General features: G+C 40.6%; 1 protein-coding gene across 5 annotated transcripts in view; it reads left to right on the top strand.

The window, feature by feature from the left end:
- LOC137623317 (uncharacterized) overlaps positions 1–15,795 on the top strand; it is a 209,531-nt gene that overhangs the window by 152,032 nt on the left and 41,704 nt on the right. For all 5 annotated transcript variants that reach the window (XM_068354117.1, XM_068354119.1, XM_068354120.1 and 2 more), the window contains exon 5: positions 9,342–9,536. In XM_068354117.1, coding sequence (XP_068210218.1) covers positions 9,342–9,536 — 195 coding nt within the window. The remainder of the gene's footprint in view (positions 1–9,341; positions 9,537–15,795) is intronic.

The raw sequence follows: 15,795 nt of genomic DNA, 5'->3' as shown, positions 1-15,795 counted from the left end.
GCCTGGCTGAACAGCTCATGCGTTAAGGAGTTTAGATTTCAATTTTTTTGTGTACGATTTGTAATGATGTGTTTACATTAAAAGTAAGTTTTAGCTTAAAAAGTGTATAACAGGATTATGAGAATGTTAGGAGGGTTTATAAAAGTTTAAACTTTTAAATAAAATGAGAAAATATGAAAAGATTAATATATCATAGATTTCTGTATATACTTCACAGTATTCAAGCTATCAAGGGAGAAGGAATGGGTAGTAAATATCAGTCCAACTTGCTTGAAAATTAATTAATTTCCCATGATAATTTTTGTAAATTAGAATAAAGCATCCAGACCCCCAAGTTGTTCATCATGTAGCATTTTTCCTGGTCATATACAAATCTTTCATCTTTTAAAATAGGGTTGTCTTCAGTGGTGCTATAATGGCCATTAAATTGTTAACAAGTTACAGAGTCCTCTAAATATGGTTGAGATTTGTTCCAAGCTTGGGATTTTGAGTCAAAATATTCCCAGTCCAGAATGATTAACTTATCCATCCAGCTCATAACCCTTGACTGCCTAGTCTCCATTGTTTTCAGTGCTGGTTTTTATAACACTAGTGAGCTAGTCTAGATATTTATAATATATTTCTGCATAATAGAATACTTTTAGAATAAAGTACCGGTAACTTTTTTATTACGCAGTTTTATATCTGAAACCTTATAAGTTAAATGTTATTGTTAGTATGATGGGTAGTGGGGGATGAAGTCTTGACCACCTTCTTGTCACAGAATAGCCCTCTTTTTAAAGATCTTAGTCTAGTTTGACAGCCGTAACTGCTTCACCAATTGCAAGAGGAAGATCCTGCCTCAGACAGATGTCTAGCACTGGTAGGTTGGTGGAGGTATTGTTCATAATACCTCTTTATGCTGATATAGTGCTCATGCATTGACTGCTACCTTCAGGGTCGGGTGGGACAACCCATACTTTTGTCAGTTGCAGGCGAAGGTCATGCCTCAGACCTATCTCCACCATCATGTGGTCGGCTGATAAGGATATCGTTCATGTTATGTGTCGTACCATCATTGTGTAATTGACGAAGATTTCTCATGGATCAGTACTTTTGGGGTCTGTCAGTAAGGTGAGACTGGAGTAACAGTGACCACTATAAGCACTGGTAGCAGGTGATCAGTTCTTCTGGATGAAACACCTACTCATAGGTGATTGAGAGTAAGGATACTCTGTCGTATGAAGTTATCCTCATCCTGCTCTTCTGCTTACCCTTCCAATTCTGACAATTTTTCTCAAAAGGAGAAGTTCAAGAATTCTAGGAAGGCCAATCGCTAGAACTCCTGTTAGACTTCAAGTGATCTCTTCTCTATTTTAAAGAAGACGGTTCCAACCCAGTACCTGATCCCATACCACTCAGGACACCAAGTGTGGGTCCTTTCAACTGCCCCCACATTATCACAAACGGCAGACTGATCTGTCCCGTGAGGTGCCGATCACTAGTGCTGTGAATGATCTCCCGTATCGACGGCCATTCGGTCCTTTATCATCTTTGGTCACTCAGGGCTGACAGCATATGAGACTGCAGGCAATTGGCTCCATATCATTGTCAATCTGCCAGTAGTAGGTTGGCCAGGGCACCAGCTGCCTGTTGAGATACTACCACTAGAAAGTTATTGGATCCTTTGACTGGCCAGACAGTAATGCATTGGATCCGTCTCTCTGGTTACGGCTTAATTTTTCTTTGCCTACAAATACACCGAATAGTCTGGTCTATTCTTTACAGATTCTCGTCTTCCCTCATACACCTGACAACAATGAGATTACTAAACACTTCTTCACCCAAGGGGTTAATTACTGTACTGCAATTGTTCAGTGTACTTTCTTCTTGGTAAGGGTAGAAGAGACTCTTTAGCTATGGTAAGCAGCTCTTCTAGGAGGACACTCCCAAATTAAACCATTGTTCTCTAGTCTTGGGTAGTGCCCTAGCCTCTGTACCATGGTATTCCACTGTCTCTGGTTAGAGTTCTCTTCCTTGATGGTACATTGGGGCACACTATTCTATCTTATTTTTTTTCTCTTCCTCTTGTTTTTTTTGTTTCATTTGTTGTTGTCGGCTACCCCCCAAAATTGGGGGAAGTGCTTTGGTTTATGATGATGTGATGTATTGGTTTGATCAATCACTTTATTTATAATTCTGTACATATTTTTTTTGTTATAATTCTTGTTAATCTTATTTTAAGTATGAATTTATTTTTTTGTTGCTATTAATTTTTATGCTGTCTGGAGACATTGAGTGAAAACCGGGACCAGTACATCCTAGATTTCATCAGTGTTGTCTTCTGTATTGCAATATTTGTGGTCTTCGTACAAATATTCAAGACCTTACAGTTGTGTCCAGACAGTATGATATTCTTTTGTGCTCAGAAACTTTGGTTTCTAATATGAGGCACTCATCTGAGCTCCTTATAATTGATTTTAAGAAGCCTGTTGAAACATGATGCCATCCCTAGAGCCAGGGGAATGGCAGTGTATATTAGGACTGAGTACCCTGCTTCTCATAAGTCCTGCTATGGATGTGGATGTCATGAGATTCAGGTGATAAAAGTTTGTGGTAGTCATAACAACTTTTATTTGTGTTCTATCTACCGGAATCCAGACATGGATGATTCTATCTTCGATTGTCTTCTTACCATTATGGGTAAGATATGAGATGATAGAAAGGCTTCTTTTGTCTTTGTTGGTAATTTTAATGCTCACCACAGGGAGTGGTTAAGTTCTATCTCTCCTACCGATTGCCATGGCTTAAGAGCTTTAGACTTTGCCTCTGAATCAGGCTGTGAGCAAATCATAAGTGAAGCTACTCACAGGTCTGGTAATTGCTTGGACCTTGTATACACTGACTCCCCTGGCGTTGTAACTAGTCAACATAATTGATAGGCATATCCCTTCTTTTGTGCTAAGGTACCGAGTGAAGGACAAACCGTAGTCCAATTATGATTATAGACGTGCTTATTTAGAGAAGCAGGAGGCCTATCATCTTTGGAAGGGTAACAAATCAGATTAGACATGGAGTAACTATACTCAGCTAGAGCCTTTGCTCAGTGAGTTTATGCTTCAACTGAAAAGGAATACAATTCAACCATAAAAGAAACCCTTTCTGGTACAACTGAGGAACGTAAATGGTGGTCTACCCTTAAATCTGCACTCTTTGGTGTATATGCAACAGTTAATCCCTTACTTAAACCAGATGACTCAGTCACTCACTGTCCAAAGGAAAAGGCAACCCTTTTGGCTGATGTTTTTGACAGTGAACAGAGTAATGAAAAACTTGAACTTCCTCATTCCTGTTTTCCTGAGGCTAAACTAATTAGTTTAGCTTTTCGATCTCGTGAAATTTAAGCTCTGTTGATGGACCTCGATGCTTATGTAGGTGTAGCCCCAAATGGTATTTTTCCTTTGTTTTTTTATAAAGATTGCAGATTTCTTAGCTCCAATGTTATCTGTTATTTTGCGCAAGTTAGCAAGAAGAGGAGTTTTTAGCACTTGTTGGAGAATTGGTAATGTTACTCCTCTATGTCAATGTGTTTGTGGTAGCTCAAGTCCCACTGATTACCGCCCAATTTCCATAACTCCCATATTATCTAAAGTTTTTGAACGTCTTCTGGCAAAACGTCTTAATAGGTTTGCTGAAGGTAATCATCTACTCCCTAGTTTGCAATTTGGTTTTCGTAAAGGCCTTGGAGCATGTGATGCCCTGCTTACAATCTCCAATGCTGTACAGAAATCCCTTGATTGTGGTCGGGAAGTTCGTATGATTGGCCTTGATTTTAGTGCTGCCTTTGACCGTGTTAATCATGAGGCCCTTGTTTTCAAACTGAAACAGTTGGGAGTGGGTGGGTCGTTTCTTAGAATTATTATTGATTTTTTAAGTAATAGATCTCAAAGAGTTGTTGTTGATGGGCACCATAGTGATTATAGGAATGTGATATCTGGTGTTCCACAGGGTAGTGTTCTTGGCCCATTACTTTTCATACTATATACACATGACATGTGGTTTGGCCTAGAAAACAAGCTTGTTGCATATGCAGATGATGCTACTCTCTTTGCATCAATTCCATCCCCTGAATATAGATCTAGGGTTGGTGAATCCCTTAATAGAGATTTAGCTAGAATTAGTGCATGGTGCAAATTATGGGGTATGAAGTTGAATCCTAACAAAACTCAAAGTATGATTGTAAGTAGGTCAAGGACGGTGGTTCCTCAACATCCGGATCTCAGTATTGAAAATGTTTCTTTAAATATGTATGACTCTTTCAAAATTTTAGGTGTGATTCTCGACAGTAAATTTACTTTTGAGAAACATATAAGGTCTGTGTCTTCTTCAATTTCACAAAAAATAGGCTTATTGAGAAAGTCTTTCAAGATTTTCGGTGATCAATCTATTCTGAAGAAGTGTTTTAATTCTTTCATTCTACCTTGTTTTGAGTATTGTTCTCCTGTCTGGTCTTCAGCTGCTGATTCTCATCTTAATTTGTTGGACAGAAACTTACGGTCTATTAAATTTCTTATTCCTGATCTAGATATTAATCTCTGGCACCGTCGTTCAATTAGTTCATTATGTATGTTGCATAAGATTTTTCACAACTCTGACCATCCTTTACATTCAGATCTCCCTGGACAATTCTATCCTGTTCGTAATACTAGGCAGGCAGTTAATTCTAATAGCCAGGCCTTCTCCATCACGAGGCTCAATACTACGCAGTACTCTAGAAGTTTTATTCCAGCTGTGACCAAGTTGTGGAATGATCTTCCTAATCGGGTGGTTGAATCAGTAGAACTTCAAAAGTTCAAAGTTGGAGCAAATGCTTTTTTGTTGATCAGGCGGACATAGTCTTTTTATAGTTTATTTATGACATATTTGTTTTTGATGTTGTTGATAGTTTATTATATGACATGTCTGTTTTGACGTTGTTTCTTATTTTGGAATGATTTATTGTTGATTTGTTCTCTTCATTTATTTATTTCCTTATTTCCTTTCCTCACTGAGCTATTTTTCCCTGTTGGAGCCCCTGGGCTTATAGCATCTTGCTTTTCCAACTAGGGTTGTAGCTTGGATAGTAATAATAATAATAATAATAATCTATTCCCTAGTTTGCAATTTGGTTTTCGTTAAGGCCTTAGAGAATGTGATGCCTTACAATCTCCAATGCTGTACAGAAATCCCTTGATTGTGGTCAGGAAATTTGTATGATTGGCCTTGATTTAAGTGCTGCTTGTGACCGTGTTAATCATGAGGCCCTTGTTCTCAATCTCAAACAGTTGGGAGTGTGGGGGTTATTTCTTAGCATTATTATTGAATTTTTAAGTAATAGATCTCAAAGTGTTGTTGTTGATGGCCACCATAGTGATTATAGGAATGTGATATCTGGTGTTCCACAGGGTAGTGATCTTGTCCCATTACTTTGCATGCTATATACACATGAGATGTGGTTTGGCCTAGGAAACAAACTTGTTGCATATGCAGATGATGCTACTCTCTTCGCATCAATTCCATCCCCTGAATGTAGATCTGGGGTTACTGAATCCCTTAATAGAGATCTACCTAAAATTAGTGCATGGTGGAAATCATAGGGTATGAAGTTGAATCCTAACAAAACTCAAAAAGTATGATTGTAAGTAGGTCAAGGACAGTGGCTCCTCAACATCCAGTTGTTCCGTAACAGGAATACAAACCACGCTATTTAACAGGGGTATTACTTTCGGCGTAGCTGAAATGACGAGCCATTAATTTTTAACAAGGGTTAACTACCTACACCGCTAGTTAGCGGGGATAGGGAGGGTAGCTTGCTACCTCTCCCCCTCACACACCTGTGATTGAGCTCACTTTGCTTTTGGCTCTGATGGTGAACGGACGTTGCCGCTCTTCATCCCTGCCGACTATTGGTAGCCATTAGTGCCATTTTGTTTTCTCTTTTTCTCTTAGTGTGTGTGTGAAGTTGACTTCTGCGACCATGCGCACCTGCCCTGAACTCTCCGGCTCCCCTTGTGGAACATATATGTCAGCGTTGAGACTGATCCACACGCTCTTTGTCCTTCCTGCAGAGGTCAACAGTGAGTGCAGGGAGTGGTCTTCTTCCCAGTGGGAGAGGTTTGCGCGATGGCGGAAGAAGAAGTCCAAGCGGGATATTTCACCTTCAAAAGTTACTTAGAAGGGAGAAAAACCTAAGGCCTCTTCTTCCGTCGCCCAACCCTCCTCCAAAGCTCCTACTCGTTCGGTCTCTTACGAGAGACCGTCGAGTAGTAGCGTAGACCAAGTTATTATCAACCAACCCCGGGTCTCGAGAGATGATGCTTCCCCTAGTGAAGCATCCCCGCCTCTCTCCCTGGGTGAGGCCTTGTCACTAACTTCCCTTTTGCAGGTATGGTCTTCCTTAGGGCTCACGGGTTTGCCCTCTAAGGAAGCCCTGCTGCAGTTCATCTGCACAGGTGCCTCTGTTAAGCAATCATCGTCACCGTCAGAGGTAGATCGCCTGACTCTTGTTGACGTTGTAGTGTCAGAGGTGTCTAATGCGGCGCCATCCATCTCCTCTGCCACTCCAAACTCAGTTTCCCTGTTCCTGACCATCCTCCGAGGGGGAAACTAAGTTCAACGTCGGTCTCTCCTGCAAGTGTTTCTGCCCCTCGGAGGAGTTCACTTATAGAGACTCCTCTTTGGAGGACTGCTGATGGTCAGCTTGCTGATCCAACGGCCCCTAGAGAGCGCATCCGTCAGAAGGCTCACCTTCCTCTTTGCCTTAGAGGTCTCCCTGTGAAGAGGCGCCTCTTTGGTTCAACGTCATCATTGCAGTCCCCCGCAGAGGAGCCCCCGTCAGAGCTTTATACATCATCTATCACTGCACCTGCAACCAATCTTGTGACTTCGGTCCTGGACCTCTCTGCAGGTCGTTCACGATCTCCTTCGATGTATGGTCGTCCTTACAAAGGACACGCCAACCATCCATCCTCCAGACTTGCCGACCTTCCATCACCATTCCTGATGCCTGTAGAGCCCTCTGTAGCTCCACCAAAGTGCGCAGCATCACACACTCCCTGCGCCCCACGCGCCCACACGCCCAGACCTGCAGCGCTCACCAGCAGCTCGTCACTCTACAGCGCTTCGGCGCGCCCCTCAACCTGCTCGCCCTCACAGACGGCAGCAGCCTCGCGCGCCAACGTTCACCTACACGTCAGCGCTCTCCTGAGTGCCACCTGCCCACGATCACCTGCGCACCCTGCGCGCATACGCCCAGGGTTGCCCACGCGCCAGCACACCACAGTGCACTTGCGCTCTGCTGCACGCCCACAATCTCCTACGCGCCAGCGCTCTCCTGCGCTCTTCACTTTTCCCTCCTCTAGATAAATCAATCAACTCCCATCTACTACTGTTTCCTCTGAAGGTCTTAGAATTTTGCGTTAAGTTCACTCGTGATTTTTCACTAACTCAACATCATTTTCCTTGAAACCTATTGTATTGTCCAGTGACACAATATCCTTAACGATAACAGGCTCATCTTCTAAAAATCCTTAAAAGTCTTGGTCATGGATGGCTTTTGGCATCACTTTCCACTTGGCTGAAGAACGCTTAAAGTGATTCTTCAAGAATTCTACACATTAGGTATGTGTACAAGGTCACTTCAAACCACTTTGAAACAGTGCTTTGGTGGGAAGATTTTTAAAGTTTGAAATAATCATCTTTTCCATCAGCTGTATAAGAGGATTTAGAGGGCCCAAAAACATTACCGTACAGTAATTAATGAAACTAACCTCATCCATCAATTCGTCCTCCAATCCTGGGGTGTGAACTTTTTCTTTAAGGTACAGCATTTTTTAATGCATGTATCAAATATCTTGTGAAGCCACTTAATAAAGAAATATTTTGGGTACCTAACCTTTACTGTTACTGTGCACATCAAATACAGCTTTCCTTTCATGACATTGTTTTTATCTTGAATACTCTCAAGTTCTCCTAGTGGTAGACTAGTAAAGGTTTACAGTTTTGAGTCCTCAGTCACATTCCCACAAAAATACCTGTTATCCTTTCCTTCACATCTTAAGATTTTGTCCCAATAATAACTCTTCTCTTGTTAATTGGAACTTAAGGCATTTTCTTCCAAATGAAGCCTCTCTCATTACAAGTGAAAAATTTTTCGGTAATGAATCCCTCAACCTTGCTTAAGTCTTTGAATTCAGCAATATATATCTTGGCCTCATCTTTGCTAGCACTAACATTTTCATGACAAAAACATCACTCTCGGCACTTTTCCTAGAGGTCTCCCATAAGGGTTTTTCATGAGGTCAGCATGCAATTGTCTTGCTTTTTACAAGACTATTTCTGAAATTATATCAGCCACTGACTTCTTCATTCATCCATATCAACAGGTTTTTTTTTATGTTACAAATTGTCGATAATGCTTGCCAAACCTTTTGGTAAGTCACACACAAAATCACTTTTATGTCTTTAAATAATGTCTTTCTTCAGCTCTATTTTAATTCCCACAGTTTTCCTTTTGAGATGGCTGCTTTCACTAATATTTGGGTGACCCAAGGTGGCTAATTTCTAGAGAAATTACTAAAAACTACAAGAATCCTTACATGAAGGTTCTGCGCTAGTGTGGGTTGAACAAGAGCTGAGAGCAGACTGAAAGAAAGAGGCCTGGGATACAATGCCCTGTGTGCCTTTTCCCTTTGTTTAGCTAGTGTGTGATGCTTTATTTGTCGTTTATTGTTTGTTAATAGTGTTTATTCACTAATCAAGATGAGACTTATTTTTTTTCTTGAACATTGTGCGTTGCAGTCAAATGGGTTGAGAGGAGAAATGTTTAAGTACCAAAGTTACGATAAGCTTCGATAATGCTTTAAGTATCATTAGACGTAATTTAGGTTGACTATATCTACTCCCATCAGTGCCATTAGACATAATTTTCATCCAGTTATTACCAGGTTTTTCCTTTTTGATTATTAACACAATTGAAAATTTTACAAAACATGCAACGTATATCCATGGGAAGGAAATTTATTCAGCTAACGAGGATAAATGTTACAAAGTCCTATTTTGAGTTCAGTAAGACGTTGAAAATAATGGCTTTTGTGCTTGAGTACCATATCATTTGGTGATAAGGTTGACACTCAAGGGTTAATGAAACCAGAATCTGCCAAGACTAGGCTTATAAAAAAGGAAGGATTGTGTATTTCAGAAAAAAAGTAACTTGCTTTTTAAAAAACTGTCTGTGATGAAATAAATTTCATGTAAATTGATTACTGACAAGTTAATGGTGTGATAGTTCATTTTTCATTTATTCACTGTTGTTTTCTTTTCAGTTATATAAAAATGAGAGTATGCCCCGTGGTTTGGTTTTTTTAGCGAATTATAAGAACTTCAGGAATGAGGAGAATCCTGTGAATTCTATAAATGATGAACGGAAGGGATCTCAAAAAGATGTCACTCATCTATGTAATTTGTTCACTCAGATGGGCTACAAAATACCTGAAGTTCATTTGAATCTCTCAAAATATGTAAGTATGCTATTTTTTTTTATTTTTAACATATTACAATTTAGAAGAATATCATCATCAGCCATTACTAGTCCACTGCAGAACAAAGGCCTCAGATGTGTCCTTCCACTTGCATCTGTTTATGGTCTTTGTATGCCAGTCCACACCCTCAAACATTCTTAATTCGTCAATCCATTGTCTTCTCTATTTACCCCTGCTTCTTTGGCAACCTTTAGAGACCTAGTCTGTTGTTCTTAATGTCCTTATATTACCTGTCCTCATTATTAATATCCTGCTTATATTCACTTCTTTTTCTTACATGTTAGAATATCCTCTGCTTTAGTTTACTCTTTTATCTATGTTGCTCTTTTTCTGTTTCTTAGTGTTATTCCCATCCTTATTCTTTCCATTGCTCTTTGAATTGTAACTAGGTTATGTTCTAATGCTTTAGTAAGGCTTCAAGTTTATGATGTATAAGTTGATAATGTTAGGGCCATCTGATTAGATATTCTTCTTTTTAGAGAAACGGCCTTTTACTTTTCATAATATCTTTGTTTTCCAAAAGCTCTCCATCCCATGCTTATCCTTCTTTTAATTTGGTCTTGTGTCCTGGGGAAACATTGACTGTCTTAAGTATGTATATTCATTAACAATCTCTAAAGGTTTGTCCACAATTTGTTGTCTGCATTTTCATTGAACATTATCTTAGTTTTACTCCTGTTCATTTTCAGTCCTACATTTCTGCTTTCTCTATTCAAATCTTCTTTCATCTTTTGCAATTCCTCCCATGATTCATTAAGCAGAACTATGCCATCTGCAAATCTTAAGTTTTTAAGGTATTCTCCATTAATAGTAACTCTTACATTACTTCTAGGTATGCAGTGATTAATTAAGGAGAGATGGGATCTCCTTGCCTAACTTCTTTCTCAATTGGAATTTTCTCATTATTTTTATGTAATTTTAGGATATTAGAGCCCTTACAGATATATATCTGTAAGGGCTCTAATATATTCATCTATTCTTTGTCTTTGAAAGGCTTTCTTTACTGCTGAAGTTTTGACAAAATTAAAAGTTTTCTCATAATCTATAAATGCCATACATAGTGATTTGTCATAACCTGTTGATTTTTCCATTAGCTGGTTAATTACCCTGTACTGTAAATGGATATGGTCAGTTGTTGAGTACCCACTTCTAAAGCATGTCTACTGTACTATCTTGGTTGATTAAAAGTCTAGCTGTTTTTCTATGCAGCCTAATATGATCTTTGTAAATATTTTATATATTACAGATCGGCGTCAATGACCTTAGATGTCAGGATGCCAGAAAACTTGAAATCAATCAATCAATTTTATATTACAGGGAGTAAACTTATTGGGCTTTAATTTTTCAGGTCTTTTGTGTTTCCTTTTTATGAATTAGTTTAGTGATAAAGTTTTTCAAGTTGTACAGTAGGTATAGAGCATTCTTGCAGACATTTTGTGTAAAGTTCCACGAGTTTTACTACTATGAAATCTCCTTCATCTGTTATTAAATCAATTGTTAGGCCATCTTCTCCCATTGCTTTACACCTCTTTTCATGCCTTTTAATGCTTTTGTTACTTCTCCTACTGTTATATTTGGTACTGGCTCAAGTGTTTCATTATTTCTGTTGAAAAAGTTATTGCTTAAATCACCACTGTGTTGCAATGCATAGAAATCCTCTTCAATTTTTATCACTCCATCTCTATTGTTGATATTTCCATCTTCATCCTTTAAAGCAAACATAAGTTGGTGCCCTGTTCCAAGCCTTCTTATCATCAATTTGATGCTTCTTTCTTAAGTGTTTCTACAATTGAAGTTTGATTTTACTTACGAATGTCTTGGGTTTTTAGTTTGTTTATTGTTTTGGATATTTTTTCCACTTTTCTTTATTAGGGTTTACTTGACACTGTTTAGGAACTTTTCAACTGATCTCTTGTGTTGATTCCAATATAAATTTTGTAAAATTACTGTTCATTTCTTCTTTACATGCATCCATTTCATCATGTAGCTCGGAGAACCTATTTTGTATTGCTTAACTAAACTCATCAGATTTTTATTTTATTAGACAAGTGTTTATTTCCTTTCTTAAAGGCAGTTTTTCTCTTTCTTTCCTTAGACTAAAAAAATTTTGCATCATGCAATTCTATGGTCGCTTAATTTTATCTTGTTTAACACTGTTACATTTTAACTAGATTAGCCTTTTCACTGAGAATAAAATCTTTTTCATTTTTTGTTTCTCCATTTGGGCTTCACCATGTCCTTTTTCTATGTTCCTTTTTATAGAAAAGTTGTTTATGATTTAAAGAATTTTTCTATTGGCAAATTCTACAAACATGTGTACCTACTACTGATTCTTCTCTCTGCTTTAGACCTAATTTAGCATGGAAATTGCCCAAAACAAATGTAAATTGAGTATGATGTTTTTTCAAAGATATCGCCAGATCTTTATAAAAAGTTTCTTTGTTTTCTCTGTATGGGATGTTGTTGCTGCATACATTTGAATGATCTTCAGTTTATAATTCTTATTTAGTTTGATGTTTAATACGGCCATTCTCTCACCAGCACTTCTAAGTTCTTCTCTGTTACTTGCAAGATTTTTATTAATAAGAAAAAACATTCCATTTTCTTTGTTCCTTTCATATATCCTGTAGCAAAATATATGAATCTCTTTTAACTCTATACAAGATTCCCAAGTTCATCTAATTTCACTTAATCCTATTATATCCCAATTTATTTATTTCAGCTTTTCTAGTAACACAGCAAAATCTTCTTTCCTACACACACACACACATATATACAGTATATATTTACATATATATACTGGATATATGTGTATGTATGTATGCACATCTCATTATCATGTGTGTATATGTACAGTATGGAGCTGGGGGGAGAGTGACTGCTCCCCGCACTCTAGTTTTGGGGTGTTTGAATGTGCGTGGATGTAGTACGATAGAGAGTAAAAGATGTGAGATTGGAAGTATGTTTAAAAGTAGAAGGATGGATGTATTGGCCTTGTGTGAGACAAAGATAAAAGGAAAGGGTGAAGTGATGTTTGGTGAAATGTGTGGTAGAGTGTCTGGGATTGAAAGGGGAAGAGCGAGAGAGGGTGTGGCTTTATTGCTGAATGAATGGATGACAGGTAAAGTAGTGGAATGGAAGGAGATATCATCTAGGTTAATGTGGGTAAGGGTTAGGTTGGGTAGGGAATGTTGGGCGTTTGTCATTGCGTATGGGCCAGGTAGTGAGAAAAGTGAAGAAGAGCGGAATGAGTTTTGGAATGAATTAACAAGGTGTGTAGAAGGACTGGGTGGAAGGAATTATGTAGTTGTTATGGGTGACTTAAATGCTAGAGTGGGCGCTGGAGAGGTAGAAGGTGTCATTGGGAAGTATGGCGTACCAGGTGAAAATGAGAGTGGTGAGAGACTGGTAGATATGTGTGTTGAACAAGAGATGGTAATAAGTGCTAGCTTTTTTAAAAAGAAAGCTAAAAATAAGTATACGTGGGTAAGAGTGGCAAATGGAAGAGTAGTAGAAAGGGCATTAATGGATTATGTGTTTATAACTAAAAGAATGTTTGGAAGATTGAAAGACGTGCACGTGTTTAGGGGTATGGCTAACGGTATGTCTGATCATTTTTTGGTGGAAGGAAAATTGGTTGTAGCAAAAGAGTGGGGGAATTGAGTAGGTGGATGTAAAAGGGAGCTAGTGAGGGTTGAAGAACTAATAAAACCTGGGGTAAAAAGTAAATATCAGGAAAGGTTGAAAATGGCATATGACGAGGTGAGAGTAAGAGAAACTGGTAATTTAGAGGAGGAGTGGAAGTTAGCAAAAGAAAATTTTCAATATTAATCTTACCCGATGATCATGTAGCTGTCAACTCCGTTGCCCGACAGAAATCTACGGTTGGGATACGCCAGCGATCGCTATCCAGGTGGGGGTGTACTCAACAGCGCCATCTGTGAGCAGGTACTCAAGTACTTCTTGTCAACAAGAACTCAATTTTTCCTCTGTCGTGCCGCCGGCAAGACCTACTCGGATACGCTATTGATTTTGGAGTTATTGTTCACGATTTGGTGATGTATTTGCTCTAAAGTTTAGCCTTCGCTGTTCAGGAAGCTTTATCCTTAGCTTAGCAAGCTTTTGGAATTAATTTGATTTATTGGTTAACGAACTTTGCTTAATTTTGGAATTCCCCCTTGACTACTTCTAAATTCAAGATGTCTGACCAGTCCCAAGTTCCTAAATACAGGCAGTGTAGTGTTAGGACTTGTACTAGGCGTCTTCCGAAGGCCTCTATAGATCCTCACACCGTATGTTCCAATTGTAGGGGTAAATCCTGTCAATTGGAAGATCGATGTGGGGAATGTGCTGGGCTTTCGGAATTCGATTTTAACGAATTCCTTAGATATGCACGTAGGTTAGAGAAGGAGAGAGATAGGAGGAGTTCTTCTCGCTGGATTTTTCCTCTCCCCATGCCCCTAAACCTTTTCCTTCCCCTGTGGTGGTGACTCCCGAACCTGCTACGAGTGCTCAGCCTGCAATGGCTGATATGTTGCGTGCCATTCAGGCTCTCGGTGAGAAGGTGGAGTCGTTAGTTAGTGACCGTAATCAGCTCTTGGCAGATGTCAGAGAGCTGAAAGCGAAGAGTGCAGTGGGAAGTGTTAGTGCTAGTGATGTGCATAGTGTCAGTGTCAGTGTTGCGCATGAGGGTACATCTGTGCGTGCCAGTCGTCCTCCCAGTCCGGGACCTCTTGCAAGCTCCCAAGCCCAGGGGAGAAGCAATGTCGAAGGACCAAAGGGTTCGGCAGGCCTTGATCGGCGCACGGATGTATCCTCAGTGGTTGCGGACGTATCTGTTAAGGATCGTCCCATCCACATACAGACGAATGAGCCCTTACATTCCTCGTCTGTGGAAGAAGTTTCCAGGAGGAAACGGTGGACCAAGGTCTCACGACCGCTCAAACGTAAGGTCCCTTCCGAGCTAGTCCAACGGCCCAGGTGTAGCCACTGGGTCAGTTCGGACTCGCCGCAGTCATCTGATGACTGCACACCTGCCAAGAGAGGTAGAGTGGTCCCTCAACAGGCTACTGCTCCGTCTGTTGTTGCTCCAACCACAGTAGACCCTAAGTGGTCCATGCTGCAGACTATGCAGTCTCAGCTTGCGGCATTCATGCAGGAGTATCATGCCGAGAAAGTTAACACCTCTCCTGTTAACCTACAACCCGCAGAGGTTGTGCGCTCAGCAGATACTGCGGCTGCCTGCTCCCGCACTCCACCTGTGAGAGCTCCTCCACCGATGCGCAGTCTTCCCTGCCAGACGCATGTTCTTGCTGCACCATCTGCTAACATGCGTGAGCTGCCGCATCAGGAGTTGCCGGGTTCCAGCACTATGCGGCATTCTCCTCAGCCCATGCAGCATGCTCTGCATACCTTACAGCATGCTCCGCATACCATGCAGCATGAGCCGCATACCTTACAGCATGCTCTGCATACCATACCGCATGCTCCTCAGCCCACCGCAGCCCCTCCCACACACCAGCCCTCTGCTTTTGTTGTTGCCAGCTCGCAGACCGACCAGCAGAGGCATGATGTTGGATCCGCAGGTACGCATGCACCCGTTCTGCCGGATTTAGCCGTTCAGCTTGCTGCTCTGCCTTTGCCACTCACAACTCAACTTTCGGATGATGATGTATCGGATGATGAAGCTGCACATCTGGATGAACCTCACTCTGATATTGAAGGGCACAAGTCTTCGCCACCCTCCTTAGACTTTCGCAAAGTCCTTGCCTTGTTCAGGGACTTGTATCCTGAGCATTTTGTGTCTGCAACCCCTCGTTCTCCTCCCTCTGAGTTTGCTCTGGGCATGCAGTCTGCTGCGCCTGCCTTCACCAAGCTTGTTCTCGCCAGATCATCTAGGAGAGCTTTGAGGGTTATGGGGGACTGGTTGCATTCCAAGAAGCAACTGGGAAGGACCTCTTTTGTCTTTCCTCCTCCCAAGCTTGCTTCTAAGTCGAGCGTCTGGTATGCCACGGGAGAGGAACCCGGCTTGGGGGTTCCTGCCTCTTCCCAGGCCGACTTCTCAAGTCTGGTTGACTCTCCCCGCAGGTTGGCTATGAGACGTTCGAAGATCTGCTGGTCCTTTTCCGATTTAGATCATCTGTTGAAGGGAGTCTTTCGTGCCTTCGAGATATTCAACTTCCTCGATTGGTGTTTGGAAGCCTTAAGCAGGAAGACTTCCCCTTCAGATAAGGACTCG

Source organism: Palaemon carinicauda, chromosome 30 (genome assembly GCF_036898095.1).
Source record: "Palaemon carinicauda isolate YSFRI2023 chromosome 30, ASM3689809v2, whole genome shotgun sequence".
Taxonomy (NCBI): domain Eukaryota; kingdom Metazoa; phylum Arthropoda; class Malacostraca; order Decapoda; family Palaemonidae; genus Palaemon; species Palaemon carinicauda.
The sequence above is the reverse complement of the archived record's forward strand: the minus strand, read 5'-3'. Positions and strand labels throughout refer to the sequence as shown.